The sequence below is a fragment of the Metarhizium acridum genome (genome assembly GCF_019434415.1).
Source record: "Metarhizium acridum strain ARSEF 324 chromosome Unknown scaffold_356, whole genome shotgun sequence".
Lineage (NCBI taxonomy): Eukaryota > Fungi > Ascomycota > Sordariomycetes > Hypocreales > Clavicipitaceae > Metarhizium > Metarhizium acridum.
In genome coordinates, this window is record NW_027094030.1 from 577577 (window position 1) to 594145 (window position 16569).

General features: G+C 49.8%; 7 protein-coding genes across 7 annotated transcripts; 1 reads left to right on the top strand and 6 right to left on the bottom strand.

Moving 5' to 3' along the window:
- Positions 1 to 207: 207 nt before the first annotated feature.
- J3458_015554 (uncharacterized protein) lies at positions 208 to 429 on the bottom strand (the record flags this gene model as incomplete). The annotated part of the gene is made up of 1 exon (XM_066120825.1): positions 208 to 429. One exon carries the CDS (start codon positions 427 to 429, stop codon positions 208 to 210), a length of 222 nt encoding a protein of 73 aa, XP_065974153.1.
- Positions 430 to 766: 337 nt separating this feature from the next.
- Positions 767 to 1662, bottom strand: J3458_015555 (uncharacterized protein; the record flags this gene model as incomplete). Its single annotated transcript, XM_066120826.1, has 3 exons — positions 767 to 1123; positions 1195 to 1299; positions 1356 to 1662. 3 exons carry the CDS (start codon positions 1660 to 1662, stop codon positions 780 to 782), a joined length of 756 nt encoding a protein of 251 aa, XP_065974154.1. The 3' UTR covers positions 767 to 779.
- An 886-nt stretch (positions 1663 to 2548) lies between these two features.
- J3458_015556 (uncharacterized protein) lies at positions 2549 to 5121 on the bottom strand. The gene has a single exon (XM_007817139.2). The coding sequence runs from the start codon at positions 4385 to 4387 to the stop codon at positions 2627 to 2629; it is 1761 nt and encodes a 586-aa protein (XP_007815330.2). The 5' UTR covers positions 4388 to 5121; the 3' UTR covers positions 2549 to 2626.
- Positions 5122 to 5285: 164 nt separating this feature from the next.
- J3458_015557 (uncharacterized protein) lies at positions 5286 to 7148 on the bottom strand. The gene has a single exon (XM_007817140.2). The coding sequence runs from the start codon at positions 6903 to 6905 to the stop codon at positions 5496 to 5498; it is 1410 nt and encodes a 469-aa protein (XP_007815331.2). The 5' UTR covers positions 6906 to 7148; the 3' UTR covers positions 5286 to 5495.
- A 1153-nt stretch (positions 7149 to 8301) lies between these two features.
- J3458_015558 (uncharacterized protein) lies at positions 8302 to 9509 on the bottom strand (the record flags this gene model as incomplete). Its single annotated transcript, XM_066120827.1, has 3 exons — positions 8302 to 8499; positions 8568 to 8890; positions 8966 to 9509. 2 exons carry the CDS (start codon positions 9507 to 9509, stop codon positions 8592 to 8594), a joined length of 843 nt encoding a protein of 280 aa, XP_065974155.1. The 3' UTR covers positions 8302 to 8499; positions 8568 to 8591.
- Positions 9510 to 14154: 4645 nt separating this feature from the next.
- Positions 14155 to 14502, top strand: J3458_015559 (uncharacterized protein; the record flags this gene model as incomplete). Its single annotated transcript, XM_007817143.2, has 1 exon — positions 14155 to 14502. One exon carries the CDS (start codon positions 14155 to 14157, stop codon positions 14500 to 14502), a length of 348 nt encoding a protein of 115 aa, XP_007815334.2.
- A 1390-nt stretch (positions 14503 to 15892) lies between these two features.
- Positions 15893 to 16564, bottom strand: J3458_015560 (uncharacterized protein; the record flags this gene model as incomplete). Its single annotated transcript, XM_007817144.2, has 2 exons — positions 15893 to 16060; positions 16130 to 16564. 2 exons carry the CDS (start codon positions 16562 to 16564, stop codon positions 15893 to 15895), a joined length of 603 nt encoding a protein of 200 aa, XP_007815335.2.
- Between the last annotated feature and the right edge of the window lie 5 nt (positions 16565 to 16569).

Below are 16569 nucleotides of genomic sequence, written 5' to 3' on the forward strand. Positions count from 1 at the left end.
CATCCCACCAACTTTTCAAAGGAGCAGAGATTTTGACACGGAGATTCCAGCAAGACGTCTTCGTCTTCCTCAATCTCGACGCCGAGTTGGCGCACACGGGGTTTGTTGTGTTCGAGGCATTGGATGTCTTGGCCAACATCAAGCGTGTCCAGGTCGAAAATGACCCAAACGTAGCATGGCTCGGTCTCCTCCTTGTAAAACAGCTTCTCACGGGCTTTCTCGGCAGGTGTGTAGAACTGCTGGCACAGGTGTCGGCGAGTACAGGTACGCGATTTCCCTGTGGTCCTCATCGTCCGGGCGTTGAGGGTCGGTGACGGTCCTTGGCTTGTCCTTGGCTTTGATCTGAACTTCGCGCCTCACGGCTGTCAACCTCCATATCGTGGCACGGATCTCGTACGGTACGCGAGGGAAGCGGTGGAAAGTCGCCATGTGGGAGCCGGACATGCCACTCGACGGGGAGGAGTTTGGGAGGGAGGATTTTAGCCGTAACAACGGAGGTGGTAAAAAGAAATATTTCAGGATCCAGGAGAGTTCTCCACTTTGGTGCCATGTCCCACGTCTCGGAATTTCGATGATTCGCGCAGCGATGCGTGGAGCCGAGCGCTCCTTTTAGGGGGGCGCGCACAGTTCTCTCCGTTGTAGCTTAATCACGGCCTTGTATCGAATAGTACAGAGATTCGTATCATCTAACGCCAAGGTGCCCTGCTTACATGTGACAGTTACAAATGGCCAGATTCTTCATCCTCTGCTCGACGGTACATCACTCGCTACGTCACCTTTTATTTGAACGAGCCGCTCTCCACCTCGATCTCGCCAAACCACGGATCAGACAAAATCTCCGCCGGCGAGGGTCTCTTGGCAGGATCGTACTGTAGAATCCATCGCATAAGCATCTTTACTTGGCGGCCTTCCTCCTCGTCAAGATCCGGGCATGTCTGATCGAACCAGTCCTCCATAGACGTCTGCCCCAACATGAGCGGTTCCCCGCCTTCCGCAACCCCCCCGGGCTGACAATTAAAGAGCTTCCCCGCAGTAAAGTAGAGCGGCGACGACTTCCAATGCTTGAAGAGCTCATCAGGGAGGGCGCCGAGCCGGGCGGTGAGAGAGAGGAGATGGTCATCATCTTCAAATTTAGACCCTGGTAACAGAAGAGGGGTTGTCCTGTGATGAGCTCAAAAATAAGGCAGCCGAAACTCCAGATATCGAGGGTTTTGTTGGTAGTTCCGGTGAGAACCAACTCGGGAGCTCGGAGTCCGCGAGGCGTAATGGATTTTGTCGGCGGGCTCGTAAAGAAGTATGCTGTTTGGAGCGTAAGTAGATATCTATAGAGGTAATCCGCAACTAGAGGTACTAACCGCCACCCATGTCGGATAATCTAATCTTGAAGCCTTTGGCGTAGTTCGTAAATGGCGCCGGCGGCTGCGCAATACAAAGATATCGAGGCGCCCACTTGTCTTGTTTACCGTCTAGCCTCTGCACCGGGGGCGAGATTGACTCGGTTTGCACATTCTCCTCCTGGCGCAGCGCGTCCTCGGGTTGCATATCGATATCGTCATCTAAAGCGAAGAGCATGTTTCCCGGTTGCAAGTCTCCGTGAGCGATGCCATTCTCGTGAAGAAATGCCAGTGCTTGTAACGATTGCTTGAGAATACTCTTTGCCATCCGAGTCGGGGCAATTTCTCGACCATGGTATTCACACTCGGGCCCATGGGCTCAAGTACTAGGCACTTGTGGACGCCATCGGGGCCTCGGTGTTCAAACTCGCCCAGGAGCTGCGTGATATGCTGGGCTGCCTTGCTGGTGCGGCTTTGGTAAAGTGATGCAAGATTTGCAGCTCAGCTGAAGCCGGGTTTGCCGAGACAAGAATCTTCAAGGCGACATATCTTGAGTTCCTGGGGAGAAATAAGTAACGACGATACAAATAGCAATGGTAGGCGATGCAAAGATGGCCTTACTTCAGGTCCCGGGCCAGCCACACAGTTGAGTAAGAGCCCTCGCCGAGCTTCCGAATCACCTTGTACTGGCCACCATTAAACATGTCCCGCCGAGCAGAACGGGGTGGTAGCCACCTGGGCGGTAGTCTTCCACCCACTCGCAGGGCGAGGTGATTGTTTTGAATCTCCGTTCATCATCCCTCACGGGCCTTGTGGGTGGTGTGTCACTGGTGTGGGAGGAGGGGATACGCTCATGGCTGTGGCAGAGGTGCGTTGGCCAAAAGATGCCTGGTGCGATTTTGAAAGAGATGCAGGATGGTCATGGGAAATTCCAAGGTATTGGGAGAGACTGGGTGAGTACATGTAATCAAAGGAACGGGGAGAGGCTGCGTTATAGCGCATACTTGCCGAAACATGACGAAGAAGCTAGCACTGGCCTTTCTCACGGGCCACCAGACATCACGGCCACGAGTATCTCGCACGCCATAATAGATATACGATCGTACCTTTACCCTCTGCCACCGAAAAGGACAACTCACGTCGGGTTGTGCCACAACGCAAAGCTGTCACAAGCTTGTACGCAGTTCAAAGCCAACGCTAAATTTGAAAGCACCCTTGAGTATTTAATCAAAAGCGACATTTGGGGATTCAATTTATTCTATTTCGGGGGACGCATCACGTATCTGCCTCTCTCAGCCCCCTATCCCCGCTATAGTATCATTAAATGCTTTGATGATTGGATCGTACAGGATATTCGGATCCTGTGGAGTACCGGTGAAGAGACCATCCTTATGCGGGAACAGTACATCTCTTATTGTCCTACATAAAGGCTTGACACAATCAAATACTTGCGAACATTCCCTTAATATAGCTTCAAGGCCATTTTTATCCATATCGCCACGTTTATTCCGCGCAATATCCTTATAGATTCCAGTGTACCAGTGCGAAAGTATGGTCTTTGTCGCCGGCTTCTTCGACGCACCAGCTAATGCCCAACCGCGGCGAGCGCATAGCCAGATGAGAACGTAGAAGAAGGCTTCGATATCGTGCCGATAAGTGTGCGAAATCCCCAGGAGCACTTCAATTGCCATGAACTCCATTGTGCCGGTCCGGTGTCTGGCCCCGCTAGGGCCCTTGCCTTCTTCCTTTGCCAAGTCCAAGTCAATGAGCATGCCCTTAAAGCCGTCTGCCATTCCCGGATCGGTGATGATTATATTGTTTTCCGAGATGTCTCTATGCAGGATTTTGCCATCCATGTAAAGTGAGCGATGAACCTTGATAGCGTCACGAAGACTTTCAAGGAGTTCGACAACAGACTTGAACTGGCTGATGGATCGCCCCGCCGGAGAAATTACCAGCACGCGAAAGATGCGGTTATCGTATGGTGCCTGGTGTTGCTGGACAAGGCTAGTACCTTGCGGTTCTTGAACAGGAAAAGTGACCCCGTTTTCTGCCTGTTCTGTCTCTGCAAGCTGGCTGTTTGACCGAGATCTCTTAGATGAATGGCTCGACCAATCCGTTAGCTTCCGCTTGCCATCTCTATTACTGGCAATACCAAGGCTATGAAACTGGCTGAACGAGTGGCTCACTGGAGGTTGTGATTGTGAAAAGGATGTAGTGGTACTGCCAGGCATATTACGAAACTTATGCGGAGCCGAGAAGACCAGACCTTCACGAAGCTTGCTTATGCTAGTGACTTCTTCATGATAGCCAACTACTCTCGCGAGACCTTTAACGCCGCGTTCGTTTGCTTTATTAAGAAGATCGGCCTCAGGTGGTCGCATGTTGGAAGTCCAAGAGTATTTTACGACCCTGTCAAATTCCATTGCGCCCGTAGTCTTGGCGAGGAAGCAAGACGTGCCACGGCAGACAATGGCTCGCTGATGGGCGATTGGATTGGGCTCAAGTTCGAGTTGACGTTTCCGCTTCTTCCCGCGAGCTTCAACTGGTATAGTCACAAATAACCTGTTGTCCTTTACACGGGTAAAGGTATCCAAGCCTAGCTCTTCGTCACTCATCATCAAGTATGCACAAATGACCTGAATGAACTTTTCGGGCTTCTCGTGGATGTCAAATGTAGCCCCGCTGTACGGCCCGGATCGATCAAAGACCCATGTCTCCATCTCTGTCCCAGTTAGAGTGAAGGCATGCACGAATAATCGCGTAGGCTGGTAGGCGAACACGTTTCGCACAGCGCTACCAAGCTGAAGCCATAGGCTCTTGTTTTTCTGGTCGGACTGCTTGAGCTCGCCGACGACTACCACGTGTCTCCAGTCGTGCTTCGCGTCTGATGCCTCGTCTCTTCTCATTTTGACAAAGAGGTCCAGTTGCCGTGACGCCTCCGGCCCGACTTTTTTGCTTCCGTTGCTTCTAAAGTATGCGGCTCGTTCGGTTGCCAGTAGTTCATCCTGCAGATTGAGGACCCAGCCACATACCTCGTCCTCGGTGGCCATGTCGGGTAATTGTGTCCACCTTTTGTCATTGTCGCTATAGTGACTCTTGACGCTCTGCCAGACTCGCTTAGCCCGCCTGTTCCATTTGTGTCCCGTAAAATATTTCTCGTGGAATCCATCGACCGCACGGTATGTACAGTGGCGAATCTCTTCGAACACACGAGGTTCGATTTTTCGTCGCGTCTGTTCTGACCCTTGCTGCGAGGCGGATGAATGTGTGATCGGGGTTTCGAGAGATGGCGGTAGACTCGGTGGCGGAGTCGAGTGAGAAATTGACCGGACGAGGGCGATAACGGCAGCCCAGACATCAAGATCTGGTGCCTGTCTGATCACAAACTGCGACAATGAGCGAAAGTGCTTGTACTCGAAATCACCTTTCAGCACGCGCAGGCGAACCGCAGTCAGATCAGACGCAAGGGCGTCCCTTCCGGTTCTTGATGCAAGTAATAGCGAGACATCAGATCCGGATAATATCACAAAAAGTTTCCCCTATTGCTGCCATGAACAGACGCGGTCGTCCTGGTGCAGGCGTGCTATCATCCGATTGAGATGCTTCCTGCTGCGTGGCCCGTTCTGCCTCGCGCAATGCCTCGCGAACGCTGCTCAGCGAGTCACCAAGAGGGTTTCCATTAATAATTTCATGTTCTGCTGGAGTAAGGTTAGCCATTATATGGGCTATAAGAAACGGCGAAACATTATTAGTGAATTGATGAGACAATCAGAGCTGCTATTCCATGGTGTAGAGAAATGTGTCAGGATGAATAGCAGCCCCTGCACTGACCAGTGGTACCCTAGCAGCTCTATTCTGCTGAGTAAGCTAACCTGCTCCCACGGGCCACTGCTTTGACTACTCGCACCACCTTACCTAAGCAATGGTGGTATTTAGGTGATATTGCAATTAAGGAAAAAAGTAACTTTTAAATAACCTAAGAAAATATAAATATTTATAGGTGCTTAAGGCTACCCGTTTTTACACCCTACCCAGGACTTTCACTCCGGAGTCTCGTTTATAGTGTTTTTAGTCCGTATAGTTGGCCGTTAGTGGGTACCAATATGGCCTTAACGGAGAATCCGGTGAATACTATTTCCCAGCATTAAACATCCATCTTCAACCAGCCTGGTAGACAGCAAGCGCTCCAACATGAGGATTGATCATGGTGAGGTTGTACGGCGTGACATAGAGATCAACATCCGTCAACGCAAGAAACATTGTGCCGTTTATAGCAGGATCGCCAGCCCACGTCGACGTGTTGGGCTGGATGGTGTATGCCGTATTATCCTTGGTGCTCACGTTCAGGAGCGGCGAATATGTGACATTCAACTGCGATATCCAAGCAGCAAACTTGGGCTCAACCACATTCGTTGTCGTCACGTAGCTATTATTGGGCCCGACCAGTGTTCCCGGCTTGTTCCATTTCAGAAAGACTTCTCGACCAGGATACGACAGAGGTATGCTCCGGTTCTGGCTGATAGCTGCGCCACAGTCCATCGTCTTATCTGTGGCATTCACGCACAGCTCCGACTTGGAGATGTTGGCAGTAGAAAGCGTGTTGCTCCACCCTCCAGTCGTCTCATTCCAAGCATCTGAGCCGTTGATGCGCGCAGGATTGGGTTGGTTGAGGATGTGCAGCGCGGGAAAGTTCTGCCAAACGAGACGCGTTTGGTTGTAGGGACAGCTGGATATGTAGGGTGCTAGCAGCGTCCACGCCCAGCTCTGGGGAATGCCAGGCGTGTGCCACTCGGGCATGGGGAATTGGCCTCCAAACTGACGAAAGATTAACTGCTGGCGAGCCTCGACCGTGATGCTTTGGAGCAGAAGCTGCGCGGCGGGCCCGGAGTTGAGGTGCGGAAGGAAACCATACACGCCGGCCTCGCTCCACCGTGTGAGCTTTTGGTTAAAGTCAATAAACTCCCTGACGTTGGAAACGGGGTAGTTGTATGAGCATTGTACTGGCGCCTGGGGCCCGAGCATGTTGGACAGAACGGTTGCGTGCCCGATCTCTTGGTCTGCCATGTGCTGCAGGAGAAACCTGTCCTCGGCATTGATACCGTAGGCGTCGAATTCCTCGTCAGGGAACGTGGCCAAGCCCCAGTGGAAAAGATCGAGCTCGATCCATTCATGATATAGCGCCAAGGCGAGCGATTGATAGTCAAAGTCACTCTGCACCCTGTAGACTGGCGCGGAGCCGTTGGTGCCAATGCCACCATTCGGCGTGTATGGCGCGGGCTGAGGACCGTGTAACTTGCCGTCTGCTGGGTACTTGAAGGCATCCTCAGCCGGTGGCAAGGCAGGAATCGACGGCCCCAGGACGGTATTTGACAATGCCCCGGTCGTGGTTGGAGACGGGCCGGTGTATGGACCGTGGGATGTCACATTGGTGACGGGAACCGCGATTGGGGCTGGCGTCTCTTCAGAATAGACGGTGGTTCTAGCCCGGGATATGAAAGGTACAGCTTGAGACGAGCCCAGCAGGAACAGCAGCGCCGCGTTGCGAGACATTTTGGGTACGAGCGCCATGGCTTATCTGGTGGTTGGACCGGAAGCGAAAAACACAATGCTAGTTCAGCTTGGGTACTGGTGATACCAAGAGGAACATGTCCCGTCATAAAGTTGGACTCTGCGCTCTTTTATAACCTTAAAGCATACGCCAAGCAATATTTATTTAGCCAACGTGGTAATGGCGGTACGAAAGTGAGCTCAAATCACTGACCTCGTCCTAGACGGTCATCCTTTCCAGCAGACACTTGGGATGAATCTAACACCGCTATGCTTAAACCATCAGTGCTGCTGTTTGAGCCGACATCACGTTGTAATACTGACGTTGTGCCGGGCAGCGTAACAACTGCGGCTGTGCGTAACCAGACATTGACGGTATCACAATGGTTGATGCAACCATGACGCACGAAGTACTGCCTTTGCTAGAAACTCTGAAATGTTAACCTGGTCTTTCATGCTTTCCGGTGGGCCTTCACAGAAGTCCCGCTTCCCTTACATCATCTGGAAAAAGCCCCAATCTTTAATTTACGGACTGACGTATTTGTAGGGGTCATCATCGGACGACTTCTCCGAGCCTTTGTGCGCAATACTTTGCCGCGCAGACTTCAGAGCCGTTCCGAGATAGCCGACACGGACGATTGGGTTGCAGTAGGGTTGTGAAAATGGCCCAATCTACTAGGTTGAAAACATGCAGCATAAATTCGGCCATGTTCGGACGATGGCAAGCTAATACTTGGTAAAGTGCACTTTCTACAGATTCGCCCCGAGTCAGATGTAGATCCTATAACTTCATACAATTCATAGTCATCTTTGCAATTGAGTATGGATGCTCCTGAGTGTGCGAATGTCTGCATCATTTGTCTCATATATCTACGCCAGCATGGATACTCGATCTTGCAACAGGCAGAGCGCTAACGACATCTTTCGTCGTTGATTCGAAAGTGGTGTTGCTGCAACCTAATGTAAAGATATAAACCCATATGTGAAAGAGGAAGGCAAAAGTAAAAGAAAAGAGAGAGAGAGAGAGAGAGAGCCCAATTACTGCGCTAACAAACAAGAAATCTAACGAATCTCGATATAAGAAACAAGACTGGAAATCAAAACCCCGGAAATTTTGAAAATCGGTATTAATGGTTCCGTAGTTCTACTGCCAAAAACTATGTCACTATAGCCCGAAGGACGAAGTCCAGGATATGGCATCCAAGGGTGGGCAGGCGAGATACTCAAGTGGTTTTGCCGCTATGGATGCTGATAAATAGGCTAATCCGTGCGAAATATGGAAAAAGAATTAGTTCATTTTTATAGAGAGAAATTGTTTCGCAAGGAGGTCAGGCATCCTCCGGGTCTTTTGAATCTCGAAGCGAGAAGGCTAAGGAGGCTGGCTACGGCAAGGAAGAGAGCTGGTAGAAGTTGTAGCATTTTTATTTTGAAATATTACATACAGCGTTTAAAAATTGTTAATCTAAGTTGCAAGGACAATATTTTGACTTGACCAAAACGCCCATCTGTAGACGGCCTTGCCACTTCCATGCTGCAGTATACCTGGTCGCTGATTAGTAGAAACTAAAGGGTATTGAACGATCTGGAGACATTGACAGGTGCAGCGTTGCCGGGGCTTTCAACACGGTTCAGAGAAATTGTCAGTTCATGATATGATATTTGGTACTCATGGGCATCGCTCACAGGAAGCATAGCTGAGTTGGTGCTCTAACGGTCCAATCTCTCACTTGTAAGCGCTTCTTCAAGCCTCGCCATATCCATAGGACTTGATCGCAGTGCCTCAAAAATTGCCTCCAAATCGTCCGTCAAGCCGATTTTCTTGGCCATGTCGAGATTTCGCCGGTCCAGGTACGGTGCGACATTTGGGCAGAAGCCCTGAACCGTGGCGAGAAAAATGTCACACCCAACCGGGCCGAGTCCCTTAATCTCTTTCAATCGGCCGGTCAAAATACTTCGCAACTTGGCTCCTTGTTCCGTCGCGGACAGTATTTTAGACGCGTCATCGTCTTTATATGCATGGTTAGCATGGTTAATGCAGAGGTGTAGAAAGGCGCGAACCGACTGGCGCAACAAGATCTTACCATATTTTTGCCTCATAAGATCCGCTAGATCCCCAAGATATGTAGCAGTCCTTTCTCTATAGTGAGTATATCCTCCGTTTGTCAGGATCTCAGTCCTCTCCTGCCAGGAGGACTCATGCAGGGTTTTCAAATCGTGGTAATCCTCATCAACAAGACATCTCAGTGTCGCCAAAGCAATGTGATGCGAAATGCGCGTCGATGAAAGCAGCGCATTCAGAATGTGAACCATGACAATCTTGCTGGCGGGCCATTTCTCGTCAATCAGCTGTTGCAGCGGTGTTTCCTTGTGCTTGTTCAAGATTCGGTGTAGCTGCTGCTGGAGGCCTTGGCCATCACTCGCTTTATTGTTTATTGCAGACTTTAAATCCGAAACCATTTCATCCCCACTTTCATGTTTTTGGCCGCGATGGTGGTTCTTCTCCAACGGATGGTGAGACGCCAGCTTCGACGGCGATTGCGCATTGCGAGCCGCTTCATCTTGAGCCTTTTGATCGGCCGCTGTGGCTTCGTCCTTTTCTCGACTTTGCTTACGCGTTTGGACCATGATGAGTCTTGGCAACTTGACAATTACGTTATTTGACTAGTTTGAGGTTTCTGGGCTTTAGTTCGGGCATCTCGAGCCCAGTGTATCCATCTGTCAGGTTGGTACCGCCAATGACGTTACTATGACCCCGGTATGACACACAGATGCTGCCACGGACAGATTGGATGCTTTCCCTCCATTTTGATTTTAAACTAGAGGGAAATAGAGCTGCTTGATATAGAAGATCCGTAGCGCTATTGCTTTCGCTGATAGTTGCTTTTGATGGATTAGCGGCTGCAGTTGGCTTTTAGCTCCCACAACCGTTGTTGACAGTATTGTCGTTGACATTAACGTGGTTGCGCTTGTGCGGACGCCATGAAATCAATCGAAAATAGTAAATATCTTCATTGAAAGCGGTCGGTATGGCGTCCTTGTCCTTGGCGGTCTATTGTTGCTGGTCAAGACTAGTCTTCTATGCCTGTAGTGCCTGTCGGCATGGTCACTTGCGATTCCCCTCTTTAAGCACTTGAAAGAAGAGGGAAAAGATCTATTTATTTTTACTTTTACTCTGTTCCTTGATTTGGCACCGGCTCTGCGTGTCTGCAGCAGCAAAACTTTTTCAGCATTCCGCCATCCGCCACTGTCACCCGGTTACATGAGGGCACCGTCACGAGCCCTAGGGCATAAGGCTCTCACCGACTTCTTATGTGGATAGAGCCATTTAATCATATAGGCCTTGAAGAAAACCAAGAACCTTTAATACCAAAGACTATTAAAGATGAATCAAGTTATTACTCCAAGCCCTCACTGAGGCCTTGTCACATTCTACGCCACCGGGTGGGTAAATGCTTATTGCCTCTGACTGCATGTGACACTTAATTGAATGTGCTCCGTATAAGTCGTTGAGAGTGTTATAGTGAGTGCGTACTAAATTGAAAACTACGTTTTGTAACGATTAAGCGGTTTACGGGTCGCATTGAACAGTGGATGGATTAGTCCTTGATTGAATCTATTTACGTACTTTAGGCCCTTTTTATAGATTTATAGGTTGACACTGTAGTTATTCAATAAGGGATGTATCTATATTGAAGTTGACGGGCTCACCGCCCAAAAAGAAAGCTACACGAACTGGCTCAGAGCTTCACCCAGAGCTTGGTCAAAAATAAGTCAGTGTGTATAGCATCATGGCACCGCTGAATAGGGTGATGATACTGGAAAGGATTCGAGGAAAGTACGACAGTAACCAAACTGTATTGGAAAGTGGTTATTACTAGTCTACTCTGACGGTACTCTCGGCTGCGGCCACGGTCCTTAGCCGGCATCGGTCAAGTGTTTAAAAGCACACGACCGCTGCCGTCTAAGCGCGGATATAATTTCAAGATGTGAGAGTCCTCTCGTAATTTAGGTTTAATTGAAAGGAACGCTTCTAGCTGCCCTTTAACAGTAGCCTTATTAACCAGCATGCTTTTGAGCTTCATATCGATATAGCAGAGGTTTATTCGTTTATTGCGGAGGGAGAGCTCGAAAAACTGTCGTTCAAATGACGTCTTCAAGAGATCAGTGATGCAAAAACCGTCCAAGCCACGCCGTTCTGAAGCCAACCTGTAGAGCATCATTTCGAGGTAAGCTCGATCTTCTTCAAAGGTCATTCCTTTGGGGATATCGTTAGCCCAGCCTGGAATATCTGCTATAAAAGAAGGAAAATGGACAGCGGCCGGCATGGGTACATATTGTGCCGTGTCCCAGTCGATGACACTGTTCAGAAGTACTGTCAGTGCCATGAGACTCGCACAAAATTATCGCGGTTGCATGCTTGCACAGCTTGTATCGTATACTCACCCAGATACACCATCCTAATTTACCGGTATATTCCAAGCATTCAAATCGCCATGCCTGACTGCGACTCTGAAGCAATTGCGCTCTGGAACTGCACATCTCATGTTGGCAGAGAAAGCTAAGAGGATCCCCCCATCCAGAGTTGGCGGGTAATGAACGGCGTAAAGCTTGGTCTATTTCATTACAAAGCCATTCCTCATAGCCCATTGAGCAGGCTTAGTTGGTGGCCAAGTCAGCAAGAACGTATATTTGCATGAAGCCTGATGTGCATTAACGTCTCACTCTCACCTGACTGGGGAACGGGCGACAACCACAAGTCCAACAAGAACGTTGCGAGGCTATTCAGAAGTTGTTGACGCCGCTTATCCGTCAACTTGTATGAATCCCAAGCGCCCAGTGTGTCCCCGTCTAGAAAACTCAACAAGCTGTATGTTTCAGAGTCGTAAATCGGCCTAGGAACCCAGAGTGTTGGCTGCACTTTTTTGAGGTGATCAAGAACCGCAAGTCCCCTCTTGCTGATGGAAGCTGCCACCTCAGTCTTGGGAATTCTTAAACTCCAAGCCTCGCCGCTTGAATATTTCAGCTCATAGACTCGATGAGATAGCCCATCCACTGGCCCGCGCACCTCGGGAATCCCCACGTCCATCCTGGTGGATATATCGCGAACGAGTTGGTCCAACTCTTCAGTGTCCATGATGGTGACTGGATCTGACCATTTTCTCCCTCCAGTAATGAATGAATGATGCAACTATTGGGACCTACTCGGCTGCATTTTGTTAACTCGAAGTTGTTTCTCATGCTATGACTCACGCTGTGGGCAGAAGGGAGAAAGCAGCATTGAAGGGAATAAAACAAAGGAGGGGCGCAAGCCCTAGCATGGAGGCCACACTATCAAACCTGCTCTATGGGCAGCAGCGCCTGCCTGGTGAGCACGTGTCTCTCAACTAAGGAAATTAGGGTGAAACGGCACACCGCCGCTCTTTTATATGTCATAGATGCACCCATGTTCTGTTTCTTCGGACAAAATGAGGAGGACTCGTAGACAAGAGAGATGGCGCTGGCCAAGCCGTTGAGAGAATTGCAAAAAGGAAGCTGAGAGCCAACGCCATGACTAAGCTTAGGTTATCTGATTGACTCGCTCTCGAGTCTGAGCTTGTGTCTCTGAGGACCAGATGCCGTCTACAGCACTACGAGCAGCCAGACATTATCAATCACAACGTGGCAGAAATTGTAACTTGATAAATAGCAGTAATAATGGAACCTACGAAAACCATCAGGATAATCATATCTGATCGTATCGATACATACAAGGACAAAGTAATAAGGACATATATGACCCTCCAAAGGTGAGTACAAGGCACTCGGAGAAAACTTGAGCTTCAATTTCGGCTTGTTTGACCCGAAATGGCATTTCCAAAGGACCAGGCCACCGTCGATTGGCCCCTCTGAGTTTCGAGCGTTCAATCCTCAGCTTGAGCTCACAGAACGGTTGGCATTAGATCGCCCACACATCAAACAGCATCTTGAGTCTTTGCGGCGGATAGCGGTTCATCACGCAATACTTGGCAGAACGTTTCGCAGAACTTCAACGCATCGATGTGATTAACATTACCGTGACTTTGACAACTACTAGTCTCCGATTCCAAAGTCGTTGATTGGAGCCGAAACGCCAAGGGCATCACAGAATCGTTGGAAGAAGGCCTTTATAACGACACCAAAAATACTCACGAATCGTCAATTGAGGGCACCATTTAGCCGTATTTCAAGTGGCTCATGCAGGCCTAACAGCATCATCCAAGACGCTTTGCGCAGCTACGTATGAATCCTGAGAAGCTCTTATGGTGCGTGGTAGGGGACCCGTCGTTTTCGCGGACTCGCCGACAGATCGGACCAACAGTCCAACAAGGCGAGTCCCAACAATCACGAATATGCCCGATTTTGCTTCGATGAATACATGTGTAGCCTGCTTACATGGCTCTTTGGCCGGTGGTGGCGGCGCAAGACGTGCCGCCATCTCCGAAACTACCTATCGCCGAAAGTGCAAATTCTCCCATTGCCATGGCCCCGATTCAGCCTCGATTGAATTTCAAGACCATTCCCCGATAGTGTATGGCACGCTTCGACCGTCCGCGCAGCTTGACAAAGTTTGACGGTTACACTGCATAAGGGCATGACAACAGTCCCTACTAATATGTAAACGATGAAGGCAGTTTGAATATAAAGATGCCGCGCATTCTTCGTAGAATTCGACATTTATAGATGGTTTACTTGAAAGAACTAGCCTAATCGTTCATATAAAGCTTACATTTCCTCCGTCATAGTGGTCTCCCACGGCAATTACAAGGTAAAGAAAGTCACTTACCCATCGAACGGGGAGACAATCACTGGCATTCTCTACACACCAACCAAGGCTAGTAACCCCCCTAGGTAGTTATTCTCGGGCCGTATTCCTTCATCAAAGAGCAGGCGCCCTTGCAGTACGCAACATGACTTGCCGACGAGGGCTACGCCGCCTTGATCTTTGATCCGCGGACCGTCGGCGAGAGCACCGGACAGCCCCGCCGACTCGAGAATCCAAAAATGGAAAATGAGTACGTTGTAGCCGGACTGGACTATCTCCAAAGCCTAGCAAACGTGGACAGCAATCGACTGTTCCTGGTCGGGATTTGCCAGGGTGGCCCCGAATGCCTCGACATTGCCTCCCATGACCATCGTGTTCGCGGAGTCGCCTCAGTCACAGGCTACTATCGGGACCGCGAGACCGACATTTGTATAATTTGCTCGGGCTGTGTCAACCCTGAGCCTGGCGTAGACGTCGGCTCGACTGAAGATGCCCACCCCGGAACAGGGCGAGGCCCTATACAAGGCCAGACTGGAACGAGCTCGGAAAGCCCGCGAGCTATACGACAAGAGGGGCGAGGTTTTGTATCAGCCGCTGGTCGACCCGACGGCTGCCGACCCAGACGTCGGTTTGCTCGCTGGGCTGCCGGGCCCAGTCGCTTGGCCGTGGTACGGCCCTTGGACTCTTGGGAATTTCGACAACAGGTACGCCGTCATGAGTGACCTCGATCACTTTAGCTACAGTACGGTGGACGGGGTGGCCAGGCTCATGAAGCCCGCCTTGATTATCCATGGAGATGATTGCATGAACGCGCCGGCTGCTGAAACGCCACTATGAATCCATCCCCACGAAGAACAAGAAGCTCACCTGGGACAATAGCGTGTCTCATTTCCAGAACTACGAGCAGCCGGACATTGTCGATCACAACGTGGCGGATATTGTAATCCGGTTTGCGGGCGCGAATTGATATATATGGTGGGGGGATGGCATGTTTGCCTAGGCTTTTCGGTGGTGATTACCAGCCAGAGCGTGGTGCAGTGTATATGTGTGCAGATTCTCCATGGCAATGAGTCCCGTGAATGTATACTAGAGTTGAAACATGTCTAGATAACTGCATTCACACATTGAACAATACCACTTTTTTGTTGGTGTATGAGGCTACTCGCACAGTCCAGAAATATGGCTATATTGTTACATCCGTCGGTTGCATTTCAGCATGACAAATCTTGTACGAGTGATATTTGATGTCATGGTCATAGCGACGTCTTTCCCACGCTTCTTATAATACTTTGACAGTCTAAGAGTATCCTTTATCATTCAGAGTTGTATGGAGAATATTTCACGTAAGTAGTCTACAATTTTTGCAGGCGTAATATTGGAGGTATCCCAAGTGTAGACTAATCTAAAGTAAGTGGAGAGTTTAGTAGGCAAGACGATAGTAGTTGGTGGTACGACATGAGTTGGTTAACGGCATGGTTGTCCTTGTTATGTGGGGGAAGAATCATTTCATGACATGTATATAGAATAACATGTTTGTATTTATTTAGCTAGCTACAAGCTATTATGCAAAAACCAATTTGACTTCTAAAAGCTGTCACTTTCGTAACCATGCTGTTGATTAGCAAAGTACGTCAGAGGAGCCATATACTATCTTTGGCAAGAGGCGGACAGCTCTCATTATTGTGCCCATGGCAGCAACCGGCAAGTTCATCGGTTCCTATCATGTCTGGCAGTACAATGATTCCGGCTTCGCCTCCGACATGTACTGCCCCGCACTCTCGCTTTTTGCTGTAATGATATCATATCTTGTAGTCTGTGAAGTTTAGTGCCACCCCGGTTGAGCAAGGCGCCTTGGCCGCTCTTTGCCCGCTTAGTGCCAATAGCCCGCCTTCTAGAGCCAACGGGATACAGAAGTCGAACCTCCCACCACTCTAGATTGATTCTCTGGGCTTCAGTCTCCTCCTCGACTAATGCTTTCTTATCCCTCACGGTCTGCTTACTATCCTGGCTTCACATTCCATGAATCCCAGACCATTCGGGTCCTCCTATTTCGCGGCCTGGTTCATGCGCTCCATCGATACCTTGGCGGTCTGGTACTCGCTCGATAGTTACAAGCGTATAGCTTATAGCTTATACCTTCTCGGCTAAAATGGGCAGTACAGAGAGATCAAGACCAATACAATGCACGTAGCTCTCTAGAAGAGTGAGTTAAACTTGGTGCCACGATTTAGGGAGCCTCCAGTTCTGTAATACGTTTCTCAGCCCATTCTTCCAAGGCACCGAAGAACTCCTCCGAGTTGCCGCCACGCCAGTCTCGCAGCGCATACCACAGGTAGCGGAAGTCTTTTCCTGCCCGAATGGCCATTTCGTAGCCCGGCGCGGCATGATAGAGGTTCTATAAATTACCCATTGTTATTTCTCTCCGGTCGGCCAAGAAAACAGCACTGACTCAGATGAACGTTACCTTGATATAATGACCTGCCCACGATGAGTTAGTCTCGAGATCGGTATGAGTCGCGTCTTCCGGTAGCCGTGTGATGGAGGGAGCGCCTTGCCCGTCCGTAATTATATCGACGGGGCCGGCTGCCACCAGGGGATCAGAGAGAATAGCCGGCCATATGCATGCTGTTTCCCAGTCGTACAGCGACGTAACATGAGGTCGGCCGTTCTTCTTCTTTGTGATGGTCATGTTGTGAATGCCAAAATCTCCATGTTCGAGCACGAACCGATATAGAGAGCCATCAGGAACATCGGGCGGGAGTGTTAGCGGGACTACGCGCAAAAGAGACTGCTTGGCCGCTAAGGCAATGGGTCCAACCGTCTCTTCGTCGTCCTCCCATCCGATCATGTCACCTTCGTCCCGAATGGTCGCCTTGATCTTGGACTCCGGCACGTGCATCCAAA